The sequence below is a fragment of the Anguilla anguilla genome, chromosome 5 (assembly GCF_013347855.1).
Source record: "Anguilla anguilla isolate fAngAng1 chromosome 5, fAngAng1.pri, whole genome shotgun sequence".
Lineage (NCBI taxonomy): Eukaryota > Metazoa > Chordata > Actinopteri > Anguilliformes > Anguillidae > Anguilla > Anguilla anguilla.
This window is the reverse complement of record NC_049205.1, coordinates 8,021,412-8,033,911: the sequence shown is the minus strand read 5'-3', so window position 1 is coordinate 8,033,911 and position 12,500 is coordinate 8,021,412. Positions and strand designations below refer to the sequence as shown.

General features: G+C 47.2%; 1 protein-coding gene across 2 annotated transcripts in view; it reads left to right on the top strand.

The window, feature by feature from the left end:
- The window catches only part of doc2d (double C2-like domains, delta), a 22,988-nt gene that overhangs the window by 4,163 nt on the left and 6,325 nt on the right, over positions 1-12,500 (top strand). The window contains exons 3-8 of one of the 2 annotated variants that reach the window (XM_035416838.1): positions 323-402; positions 733-807; positions 4,055-4,164; positions 5,556-5,682; positions 7,732-7,788; positions 9,347-9,471. In XM_035416838.1, coding sequence (XP_035272729.1) covers positions 323-402; positions 733-807; positions 4,055-4,164; positions 5,556-5,682; positions 7,732-7,788; positions 9,347-9,471 — 574 coding nt within the window. Of the gene's footprint in view, positions 1-322; positions 403-732; positions 808-4,054; positions 4,165-5,555; positions 5,683-7,728; positions 7,789-9,346; positions 9,472-12,500 lie in introns of both variants that reach the window. The other variant, XM_035416837.1, reaches the window with a different exon arrangement.

The following is a 12,500-nucleotide window of genomic DNA, read 5'->3' as shown; positions in this document are numbered from 1 at the left end:
ATTTGTGAGCTTGAACACCTTTTGGTGATGCTGGCTGGCAGAAGCACACACACACATACTCACACACACACACACATCAATATAATGGATTGAGTTTGTGCTGTACAGTTGGATGGTGAACGTATTGATTTATTTTGAAATTGAATGAAGTAAAATATAAAAAGAAGAAAAGAGGAATCATTCCAAAAAAAAAAAATGAATGAATAAAAAAAATCAGTTCAGATGAGGACACCGTTAAGCCTGCAGTTCTTAGTAGTTGCGGCAGGCTGTCGTCAAATGTACCGAAGAGTATTAATTCTTCTGTTGTCATTGTGTGTTTCAGCGTATCTGGGTACTTTGGAATTCACTTTGCTGTTCGATCAAGAGAGTAACTGTCTGCACTGCACTATAGTCAAAGCGAAGGTAGGTGATTAACTATACTCTGTTCTATCTATTGTAACTTATTCCCCGAGGCATCCCTATTTAAGGCATGTATACTTTACACTTCCCTGTACTTGACATATACACATCGCCACTGTGCTGTACTAAGAGTAAGTTTACGGTACTGTACAATAATGTAACACAAAATTGTGTTATAACTAGTTCTCATTGAACGCACCAAGCCCCAGAATATATCTAACAGCTGTGTGCTCTGTCCTTGAAAAGTATTGAGAATTTTGTAAAACATTTTACCATATTTGGTTTGATTAAAACTGGGTAAGAAGTCTGATGCGGTCGCTGTTTTAATTTTAGGGCCTGAAGGCCATGGACTCCAATGGTCTTGCCGACCCCTACGTCAAACTACATCTCCTACCAGGAGCTAGCAAGGTAATAATCAACATTTTTATTAAGATTGCCTTTTCCTTTGTAATTAAGGATACCTGACCCAACCAGTTCAGGGATGTCACTGCTAACACATTATAGCTCCACCGAGCTTTGGGCTCATGAAGCTTCGACCCCTCCTCAATATTGCCATCCAATTTTTAGCTCAGCCTCAATTTAACATTTTGAGAGGCTACAATGTCTGCTGCTCACAGTTTTGGATTCTGTGCCTTAAAGAACCCCAGAGTGCCCCATTTGCTCTGTCTGATGGCAGAACCTGCTGGTGCCAACAAGATGTTGGATTACAGCTGTGTGAGTGAGAGGCCGTAGACTCTGTGAATTATAGAAACCATTTTTGAGAGGAGGGAGAGAGAGATGGAGAGTGAGAGAGAGAAAGAGAGAGAGACAGCGAGAGATCATTCTGAGGCTTTGGCACGGATGGCCAATGACATCATCGGCATGGATGGAGTCGTGCAGGTAGAGTCAAGACCAAGGTGGTCTGCTACCTCTCAGGCTATTTTTCCATCTCACTCCTATTGTATTCCTCCTTGTGTATCTCTCCCTCCCTCCCTCTCCCTCTGTCACTATCTCTCTATCTCTGCCTGACCTGCAATGACCTTGAAATACCCACACACTGTTGAGTGGAGGTAGAGAGCGAAAGGAGGAGGGTGGGAAGCAGGGATGGAGAAAGAGAGAGAGAGGGAGGAATAGAGGGATAGAAAGAGAGAGAGAGAGAGAGAGAGACAGACGAGGGGATGACAGCAGCAGGTGGTTGTCATGGAAACAGGAAGGATTGTTACACAAAGCACGTCAACGGCAGAGTGGAGAAGGAGAGAGAGAGAAAGAAAGAGGGAGAGAGAGAGAGAGAGAGAGAAGGAGAGAGACCTTGCGATAGGCAACGTAAATATCGACAAATAGGTTACGCTGACCGTCTGACGGAGCGTTAAATCACCTTGACTCGTCGCCACTGGGGACGGTGAACACCGACACCACAACCAGCCACGAAAAACAACACCAGAACACCTGCGCCTGACGCCTATGCATGATGTCCCAAAAAAAAAAACAAAAAAAAAAAAATACAAAAAACACCCCGCAGCCGTGCTGTTCCGCTGTCATAAGGCTCAGCCATGCCGGGAACGCACGGACAACCCCCCTTCAGATCTCCCCCGGGGGGGGGGGAGTCCAGCGGAACAGACAGCGGAGTTTCTCGCACGAATGATAAAAAAACAAGCTCTGGCCATTACCCACACTGGCACCCGCTCAGAGCCCGGAATCCACGGGCGTGTCGGGGCTGCGGTGCATTGGCATTCCGACCAGGCAGTGCAGTCGAGGGTGGGGGGGGGTGGGGGGGTGGGGGGGGTGGGGGCGGGGGGGGGGGGATGCTGGCTGTCTGCTCGCCGTCACGGCAACGTGATCTCTGAGTCAGAGTCTTGCTCGGGTGTTTAGCTCTCTGCGCATAGGGAAGCAAGTGTGAAAGAAAACAGGATTGAGCGGGTAGAGAAGCCTGGGGACCAGCAACGGGGAACGGGGAGGGGAGGGGAGGAGAGGAGAGAGGAGAGGAGGAGAGGGGAGAGGAGAGGAGGGGAAGGGAGAGGAGGGGAAAGGAGGGGAGGGGTGGAGAGGGGAGAGGAAAAGAGAGGAGAGGGGAGAGGAGAGGAGGGGAGAGGAGGGGAGGAGGGGGGTGAAATATTTATGGAAAGCGGGGAACAGCATGGAAGGAGACGTGAAGGAGGAAGTGAAGCTTTGGGGGGAAAAATGGATACATACCACGCGGTTCAGAAGGAAGGATGGGGGAAAAGAGGGGAGGCAGGGGGAGGAGAGGAGGAGAAAGAGGGGGAGATAAAGGAGGGCGCGTGCGGAAACGTGAGCGCCGGGAGGAGTAAGCGGCGGCGCTCTAAGGCGGCGGAGATACCGCCACGGGCGTGACTTAGGCTCGCCGCGACTCAAAGCTGCGGGACGCAACGCGCCAGCCGCCAAAACGCAGCAAAGCCGCCAAAACGCAGCAAAGCCGCCAAAACGCAGCAAAGCCGTCGCAACAAACGCACTCATACGCAGAGGCAGAGAGAAACACCGTATGAGAGATGCACACAAACACAGGGAAGCGCGCACGGAGGTACACGAGGGATACAATGTACAGTAGAGCAGGACTCTCTGACTCGTTAGTAAGACGATGCAGGGAGGCCAACACACACAGACCATACAGAAATTCAGATTTGTATTCAAGCAATTTCCACGTGTATTTTGTATGTATTTTGGTCAACTACACGGATATTGTAGAATCAACCTTACGCACAGTTACTAATAATATGAGCAACATTCTTTGAACTTAAATTGGGGCAGGAAGTGGGGGATGGCATGAGATGAGACGGGGCGGGGGACCAGGAGGGGGGGTGCACTCCACAACACTAAACACAGCGCTAAAGACCTGAAGCTACTAAAGCTGAACAAACAATGCTGGGCTCAACGGGAGAACAGAGCAAAAACAATATAAGGAAAAAAGGAAGAAAAGGAATAGAACACGGGGATCAAGGTGCCCTTGCGAGGATTGTGAACAAATCCTCGGTAAGCTTCCCGTATGCTTTTTGGATTTCCCCCGGCAAACGCTCCCGGACGACGCTAAATGAACCCATCTTGATTACGGCGGAAAATTAGCCAATCGAGCGAGAGGGGTGGAAGACGTTTCCCCCTCACGCTGTGGCCTGGGCCCCGGGTTCATCGGGGTGGGGGGGGGGGGTTCCCTCCGAGCAAAAAAAAAACACACCTGCTGCGATTATCCCCTGACTGTGGTAAACTGCGGGTGTTGAATATAGCCACGTCCGTGAAGTGAGGGAGTTAGTCATCGCCCCAAAAGCATTAATAACACAGTGGGCCCGTAAGTATGCGATGCCGCTCCCCTGCACTGCTTAATCACTGTGTTTACTATCTGCCCACACGCAATTTGCTCTGGTGACACACGGCCATTCCACTTGATTTTGGATCCGGGCCTGGTTCCACAACCAGCAGGTCTGTGAGCGATAGGAAGATAGAATGTGTTGTTTTGTTTTTTTTTTTGGAGGGGGAGGGGGGGGGGTGCTGTTTTCCTCTCTCTACTCTATAAAGTAGGTAAGCAGATGCAGAGATGGTGAAGAATTGCTTGAGGCTAAAAGATTGCCGAAGCTCTCTCCCTTCTGCTCTCCCCCCTCTCTCTCCTCTCTACCTTCCCCTCTCCCTCTCATTTTCTCGCTCTCTCCCTTTTCGCCCCAACATCTCTCAGGCAAACAAACTGCGGACCAAGACCCTGAAGAACACCCTGAACCCGGTGTGGAATGAAACTTTGATTTACCACGGAATCACTGCTGCTGACATGACCACCAAAACACTCAGGTAGAGGACTACAACTCCCAGCATGCCCCTCTTTTCCTAAATACTCACGCGCTGACTTCAATTCTGCCTGTTTACCTGTTCACTGGCGTAATAGCTACAACGACTAGCATCTCTTCTCTACCAAACACCCCTCCATCCACCCCCACCCCAACCTTTCCCGACCAGTCATTCAGGTCCTGCCTACAATTCCCATACTCCCCCGCTCCCCCCCTCATCCTAAGCTCTCAAACCATTTTCGCAGCTCTCAGCACCCCCTTCAAAAGTACTCAGAGTAGCGCCTGGCTGACTCACAGTATCGCCGCTGCCGTGTACGCGTGGCATCAAGGGGCTGAGACACGGGGCCCAACATGGCGTCCGCTCCCCCGCCGCGACCGCCAACCGCGCTCAGGCACAACAGTCGCAGCGGGAGCAAGGGCCCCTCCCCCCCTCCCCCCTCCCCCCTCCCCCCCCTCCCCCCCTCCCCCCTCCCGCCAACCGACCGCGCCACCAGGCACAGCGCGGACCAGGGAGGAACATGTTAACCAGCAGCGCCCGCTCCGGCTGAGCTCCGGGCCCCAGTGCCGCAGAGGGAGGCGACAGACTCGCTGAGGCTGAAGGATTTATTTAGCGTCACGAGTACTCTCTCGGCCTTCGCCAGTTCTGACGGGGGAAAGGAACTGTGAATCCTGGGACAGCGTGAATTTAAAAAAAAAGCTTAAACCTTACAGAATATAGTGTGCGAATGGAAAATATTTTTAACTTTTAACTGAAGCGTTTGGGTTACGTCCAGCCGTTTGTATGCGAAGACAGGAAGCATTAATACACTGGCAAAGAAAATATGAGAATATACTATTTGAATAAATATCTAAAATCTGAGCTAGGCTGTAGCACAGTTGGCCAGTTGGCACATGCTTGAGCAGCAGTCGAGAAGCATATATCCTATTCCTCGGAGTCACTGTCTCACTCTAAAGTCTTAGCTTCCATACCCAAAAATATCTGTTCACAGGCCACAGTGGAGCATCATGGAGGCACAGCTTTTTCTGACACGATCTTCTGTTTTTAGGGAAGAAACCCTGGCATATAAACACTCTTTATCATCTCCTGGATGTTCTTAATATCCTGTGATATTGACTTTCTGCCTGCCGGTGCTCTGGGACGGTGGCATAGTGAAAAATACAATGTGGAAATTAATTTTCTTTAAAAAAGGATTGAAATCAATATTATGGTCCAGTGCTCTAAGTGATGATTCCAGATGCATTAGGTGTTGACTTGTGTGTGTGTGTGTGTGTGTGTGTGTGTGTGTCAAATGATGGGCCCTAGAGGGATATGTCATCAAACATTCTTATGCTCCTATTTTTTTTTCACAAATTATTGGATCAAATTGTGGTGTACGTGTCGACTCTCTGTCACAGGCTGTGTGTGTGCGATATGGACAGACTGGGGCGCAACGAGTTCATTGGGGAGGTGATGGTGGCTTTGAAGAGGCTGAGATTCGGGGAGACCAAGAAGTACAACATGGGCCTGGAGAGGCAGGCGCAGGTAAGGAGGCTAAACCAATGGCTGCTCATCACTGTGCGTTCAAAGCAAATGGCCGTGTCCGAATCTGCCCACTTGCCTACTATTGAGTATAGTTGTTGAGTACACTGGATGAGAAAGTTGTTAAATAGGCGAAATGTTATTTGTGGGGTTTCGCTGAGTATATTCACAAGCTTATTCTTCAAAAAAGTAAACGTCCGTTTTGGACCGAAGGTTAATTAAAAAGAAGAAGGGGGGAAGTTTTGCTGATGTTTTTGTTCCATAACAACAACAGTGCGTGAGCATGGCCGCAGTACGGTTGAAAAATAGCATGGAGGATATTTTTCACGCACTAAAAAATACACTAAACAGGTTGCAGATAGAGGTGCAATCGCTGTTCTGAAAGTGCCATGGTGGGTAATCCAACCTCCAGACACGGGGGAGTATTTGCATACGCGCCTTTCGTCTAATTGCCTCAGATTAATTTACAGTAAAGGCTAAAGTGATATACATCAGCAAACCATCGATTTGCAGACCAGCCATCCTGAACCGGAGCGCTCGCAACCAATCAGCTGAGGAGAAGCAGGAGGAAATTATACTGCCAATTAAAAACAGGGAAATGCGTAGATGGCTAGGATGAGATAAAAAAACGCTCTCAATTTGAATCTCAATCCGAGAGAGTGACTGGGAAAAGGGGGGTGGGGGGAGTGAGAGAGAAGGGTTGTACCATTTGACATTTAGATAATCTTTTTTGCGTCAGTCAAACCAAAGGCATTTTTCAGTCGCACAATTCTCTTTCAATGTTTCAATGACAATTTCATTCAGTGCCCTGCCATCTTTAAACAGACACAAATTAAAAATAGTGATGTAAAAAGCCTGTGCTTTGTAATAATTACAACTTGCGAGAAATTACTGTGTTCAGAGTTTCCAATTAAGTGTGATTTATTGTAGAGAGTAAATGATAATCAATACTGAAGAACAGCGTGGAAAGAAAGGCAGGTCAAAAAAAACAAGAAATACTGCAATTTGTGTGTCTTTATTTAGACTTTGAGGAATCATCCATGCTGTTCACCAGTAGTTACATAATCACTCTCCTATCACAGTGACAGTAACCACTAGGGGTGTGTTGACCTTGCTGCAGTCATACTTTTGTCAGTTGTTTTGTTGTTCCATAGTCGGATATTTTTTCAAACGTTTTTCTTTTTCTCTTGCTGCTGAATATGATATTCATTCATCTGTTATGTTCAGTGGTCTGTAGAACTAACCATAAAAACTGATGACAGGATAACAGAATAAGGGTGAAGGAAATGTTATTGCAATGCTTTTTTTTCTTTGGAAAATAATGAACTTTTAAAATAGCTATGAACCCCCCCCCCCCCACCCCCACCCCCCCCCCCCCCCCCACGTTTTCACAATGTGTTACATAATTCTGCGCACGTGTTTTGCAAAATCGCAATGCCTGAATGAGCCCAGCTGCAAGGTAGATAGATAGCTAGCTATAAATAAGACCAGGATAGCTTGCTAAATGAAAATGAAAATAGTTCACCTCAGCACAGTGCAGGCCAAAGAAACATTTGATAAAGAGCAAGGTTTTGCTTACTTGTGGTACCTAGCTTATTCCCTGCCTCCTCTCCCTTGCTTCCTCGCGAAGACTGCAAGCTAGCTGCTGCAATCAGACCTCAAAGCTATCGATGCAAAACAACCAACACTTGCACTATTAATCTCATGAGACTGATTTAATGCAGGAATGTACATGAAAACAGAAATGCATAGCTGGCGATACTTTTTGCTTGTTTGATAACAAGGCTGAGAGACAGTGAGAGTAGCAGCGGGGTGGACGGATTGAAATATGCCCTCCAATCAGGGCTGCCAAGGGACATCCCCAGGGCCGGGGCAACATTTTCTCTGTGTGTATCATGCAAAAATATTTACCACAAATTCTCAAATCCATTCGGTGCAAAAGTGTGTTTGTGTTGGGGGGGTGGGGGGGCGTGTACAGTAAATGTACATGTATGTCTGTCAGTGGGGAACTATTTTAGTGTTTATGCTCCCTCTTTCCTATCTCCTCAGCAGAACAGAGAGATGAATATCCAAAACCAAGAGCAAGGCACACCTGTGGCAGAGGAAGAGGTGAATTATTATTATTATTATTATTATTATTATTATTATTATTGTTGTTGTTGTTGTTGTTGTTGTTGTTGTTGTTGTTTTTTATTGCAGTTACTGTGTTTTATGTTTTCATTGTTGTCAGCATTACTGTTGTCATCATCGATGCTTTCGTAGGGCCATCATTGTCACCGTTCCTGTTCTGGCTGTCACTGACAGGGTCATGTGAGCGCCTGGCTGTTTTTCTGTTGCTATTATTGGCTGCGTTCCCTTTCGAAGGCGGCCGCCTGCTACCTTGTCGCCCAGGTAGGCAGCTGCCTTCGGAGACGGCTGCCTTTGCAGCGTCAAGGTAACCTTTCGCTAACGTAACCGCCTAGGAAGGTCTACGTCACCCCGCATTTGTGCGTCTTGCCTGGGAGCTGATTCTTAGCCACAGAGGGCTTACGGTCTGAAAGCTAAAGAAAAAAAAAAGAAAGAAATACGTTTTAAAACAATCTCTTTAGCTAGTGAGCTCCATGATATTTTTTTTTTTCCTGACCCGTTCTTCCGACCTATATCCCCCAGAGTTTGCTGGTTAAAGTATGTTAGCGAGCTCTGTGGGCTAGTATGGGGATGGGGATAATCTTATGGAATACCCTACGAATGGCAAAAAGAATCTGACCTAATAAATGTGTATTACAATAAAATTATATATTTGTAGGCATAATTACATCCACTAGCAGCGTTGGCATGGGGGGGCGCAGGGTTAACTGGGAATGTTTTCCTGGGAAGGACTGTCTGAATAAAGAAGCAAGAAGTACTTCCCAAGAATACATCTCTTTCCATTAATTGCTAATAAATTTAACTTAGTAAATGCAGTATTTTATGGTAAAGTCTGCCATTTTTCTCATTATCTCCTTTTCTGTACTACTCTGTCTTTTACGGTTTTGCGGAAAGACCAAATACCAAATATTTGTTCCAGGGCCTGACGTTTCTGTTGGTGCCACCGTTCACCGCACTCATAAAACGCCTTCCGGTGTCCCTGCCCATTCACAAGGGCCCCAGTGAGACGGGGTGCAATTGCTTTAATGGAAGTGAACCTTTTTAAGGACATTGCTGAGATTTATGGCACTTCCTACCTGGTGAAGGATATGTCTCATGCTGCCAAATCATTTTTACTTCCTGCCTTATTATGCGACATTTAAGTCAGTGTTTTGCCAAAATGGAATGCAGCCATTGTGTCGCTTAGTGCTTGTCGATCATTTTCGCCGTTAGTATCTTGTTGCTAAAGGATTGCTAGCTATTTATTTGCTGTTCTTGTTGTGATGCTGAAAGATTTCTGGCTGTTTTTTTTCTGTTCTTATTGTGTCGCTAATGTATTGCCAGCTGTTTTTTCATGTTCTTGTTGTGTTACTAAATGATCCCATGCTGTTTATTTTACGTTCTTATTGCTTTGCTCAAAAACTGCTAGTTGGCTTTTCTGTTCTTATTGTGTAGCTAAAGGACTGCTAGCCGTTTTTGCTGTTGTTCTTGTTGGTGCTATTGTGCCGCGACAGCGCTGGTGGCCTGATGTTCACTAAGGGATCTGTCTTTCATCCCTCAGCGAGGCCGTATCTTGGTGTCTCTGCTTTACAACACAGAGAAGCAGGCTCTCGTCGTGGGGATCGTGCGCTGCGCTCATCTGGCTGCCATGGACTCTAACGGATACTCTGATCCCTTCGTGAAGATGTGAGTGGGGAGAGAGAGAGAGAAAGAGGGAGTGAGAGAGAGAGAGACAGAGAGAGACAGAGAGAGGTGGGATGGGAAGTGGTTATACACAAAGCTTATTTTTATGATTTTATTTTTATATTATTCGTCTTTTTTTCCTCATTGTTTTGTTATCTACAGCTGAACCTTGCTGTATTTTATCGCTCTTTGGTGGCTATTTTCAATGTGATATTTGTGAACTATCCGTGAACTCTTTCTGTGGATTTATCTGGGAATTATGACGCACTTTTGCGGCAGAAATGTGCATTTGCCATGCCAGTAAAACGCTGCTGAAGTGAATGTGCGACAGAGCGCAAGAACTGTTCGGGATGAGCGAGCGGGGAATTGGCTTTACGGCATTCTTTACCTCCAGTGCTTGTGCGCTGTTTTTTCGGCAGAGTGTGTTCTTTATTACTAAACACCAAGAGAACCGTTTTTCTTTCCCTCTTCTCGTTCCCCGCCCCCCCCCCTCCCAGTCCAGTCGCTGGCGTACGGAGTGCCGATTTGAGCACTCTGTCTCCTCCACATCGGGGCACGTTTTTTTTACCCCCTCCCCTCCACCGCTGTGAATGATTTATGAGCCGCAGACAGGATTTCCGCGACGTGGCGGGATTGCCTTGTGTTTGTGGTGTCATTGCCCCGCTATTGTGTTTGATGTGGTGCGCGGCGGCACCGGCGGAGGCGGGGGGGGGGGGGGGGGGCGATCGGTGCCGTCACACCCCGGCACTAAATCAGCCGCAGGGTGATTCCAGGGCCCGGGAGCCGCTCTGCGCAGCCACGAGCCGGGAGGCGGCAGCGACGCGGGCCGGCCTTGGGAAAAGCAGCCCCCAGCGGGGCTGTATCTCTGTTTCAGTGGGCTGTGCGGGAGGTTTAGTGAAGTCTAGCGAAGCCCTGCGTTCGATATTGGCCATGTTCCTGCCAAGCCTGGGATTTTACGATTTAGTTGTCAGGCTTTGGCCTCAGCAGTTATCTTTTTAAATGAAATTTAATGCTAACTTTGTTCGTTTGAAGTCATGAATGTAGGATATGGGGACTATATTTATGGGCATAATTTGATGGCGATGAATGCTTGATATAAAGCTTGATGTGGAAGCGTTATATAAAACTGTTTTTATGCCCTCCGTCCCTCCCCTCTGTGTGATGGAGCACTCCCCAGCCCTCACTCAATGAACAATCGCCCCAGCTACACTCGATGCAAACTCCCATTTTCCCCAGCCCCCAACTCCCAGTCTACCGCACCTGCAAAGAAACACTTCAGCTCCGAAACAAAACGCACGACCGCTCCTCGAAATAAAATCTCACACGCTGGAAGTTTCCAGCCGACAAGATCTCGCACGTTGCGATTCGCCGCCCCCCCCCCCCCCGAGAACTGCCTTCCCACGTTAGCAGAGCGGTCGTCACGTCCACGAGAAAGCTGCTCACCCACAGCCAGTGCCAGGTTGCCCCTTTAGAGCCCTAAACCGTGCGCCATCCAAGGTGACGCATCGCCACCTTAGACTGGTGTGAACCCGGCTGCTGAAATCGCAGACAGGTATTTCAAATGAGGTGTCATAAATACTGAGCAGCGTTACCAATCACACGGCTGAAAGAAATGGCATTTTATTACTTACCTTACTTGCCATCAATACTTCCCCTTTTCTGATGTCAGAAATTATCATAAAAATGGAGACCCATCAATTGTCCCTGATAGAGCCTGGTGGGTGATGTTAAAAAGTCAGGGGAAGTAGTAAAAACCAGTGAGATTTGCAACTTCACTTCCTGAGAAGGGGGGGGTTGTTTATTCCCAGAGGAGGGTCTGGGGGGTCCGGAGGGTTCAGGGTTTCCTGAACATTAATTCTTTAATTCTCTCTGTCAAGGATAATTCATTTGACCTAAATTCTCTGAAAGACAAAAACACCCTTAGCAATCTCTGCATGTATTTTCTTTTTAGCTGCTGTTTAACGGCCTCTGACATATACTGTACAGACTCCTAGTCCTGTCTATCATACAACAATCAATTTTTGAAAAGCATGAATTGTTGCTATTTCATTTATACCCGCAAACAAAGTGTCATGAATGTTCAGGGACCCTTCCGGTTAGATTCTCATTCATTCTAGAATGAGTGCGAAACAAACATGTCTCACGAACAATTTTAGAATGTATTTATAGCTCCAAACAAACTGCCAACGTAACGGAAAAATGCTTCAGACACGGCACATGCAAACCTACTAGTAGCATCCCTTGGTTGTTTCTCTTTAGTCATGACAAAGTGTTTAAAACAGAAATGCACTCCCAATTCATGAGATAGTAAAAGGTGGCTTTGAATAGTTCAGAGTTGGAACCAAATTGTCAGTTAGCCCACTTTAATACAGGGTCAGTCAATGCTGTGAAAATTGACCAGATGGTAAAGCTTGAGGCTGGAAAACTACTGAAAGGTTTGGTGTCATTTGATGTGAAACTGTTAACAGGTAACTGTTAACTTTTTTTGAACATATGACCAAGGATGGTATAACATTGGAATGATCTAGTTTTCTTCTGGATTACTATAACTGCTTTTTTGACCCTGATCAACTACCAGGGCCCGTTTCTGACAGTACTGCTCCAGCAGCTCTTCCTCACTGACTGCAGAACCAGGTCATTTGTGCATAACAGGAACCGGTTTTCCTTGTCCAGCAGAATTAGTCCGGGAGTTGCTCTAGGCTACTCTGACACTGAGGGAACAGGGAATAGAGCTTGGTATACAACCGAGGACATCTGACCGATTCCAGAGTCAGTGTGAGTAACAGCTTCATCCATCACACTGCAAGTTCAACTACAGAGGGGGAAAAAAAGAAACTCTCCAGGGATGGCCCCTCTGGTCTTGGCATTCAGCATATGCAGAGGAAGACATTTCTAGAGGTTCCCTGCTTTTTTCTGCCTCATGCTTGACACGATGCACAAGGTGTCCCTCTGAATGTTAACGTGGTCTTACATCTCAGCTCCAGAGCTGAGCCGCTCGGCCTAACAGGATGTCCTGACATTGGGATTGCGTG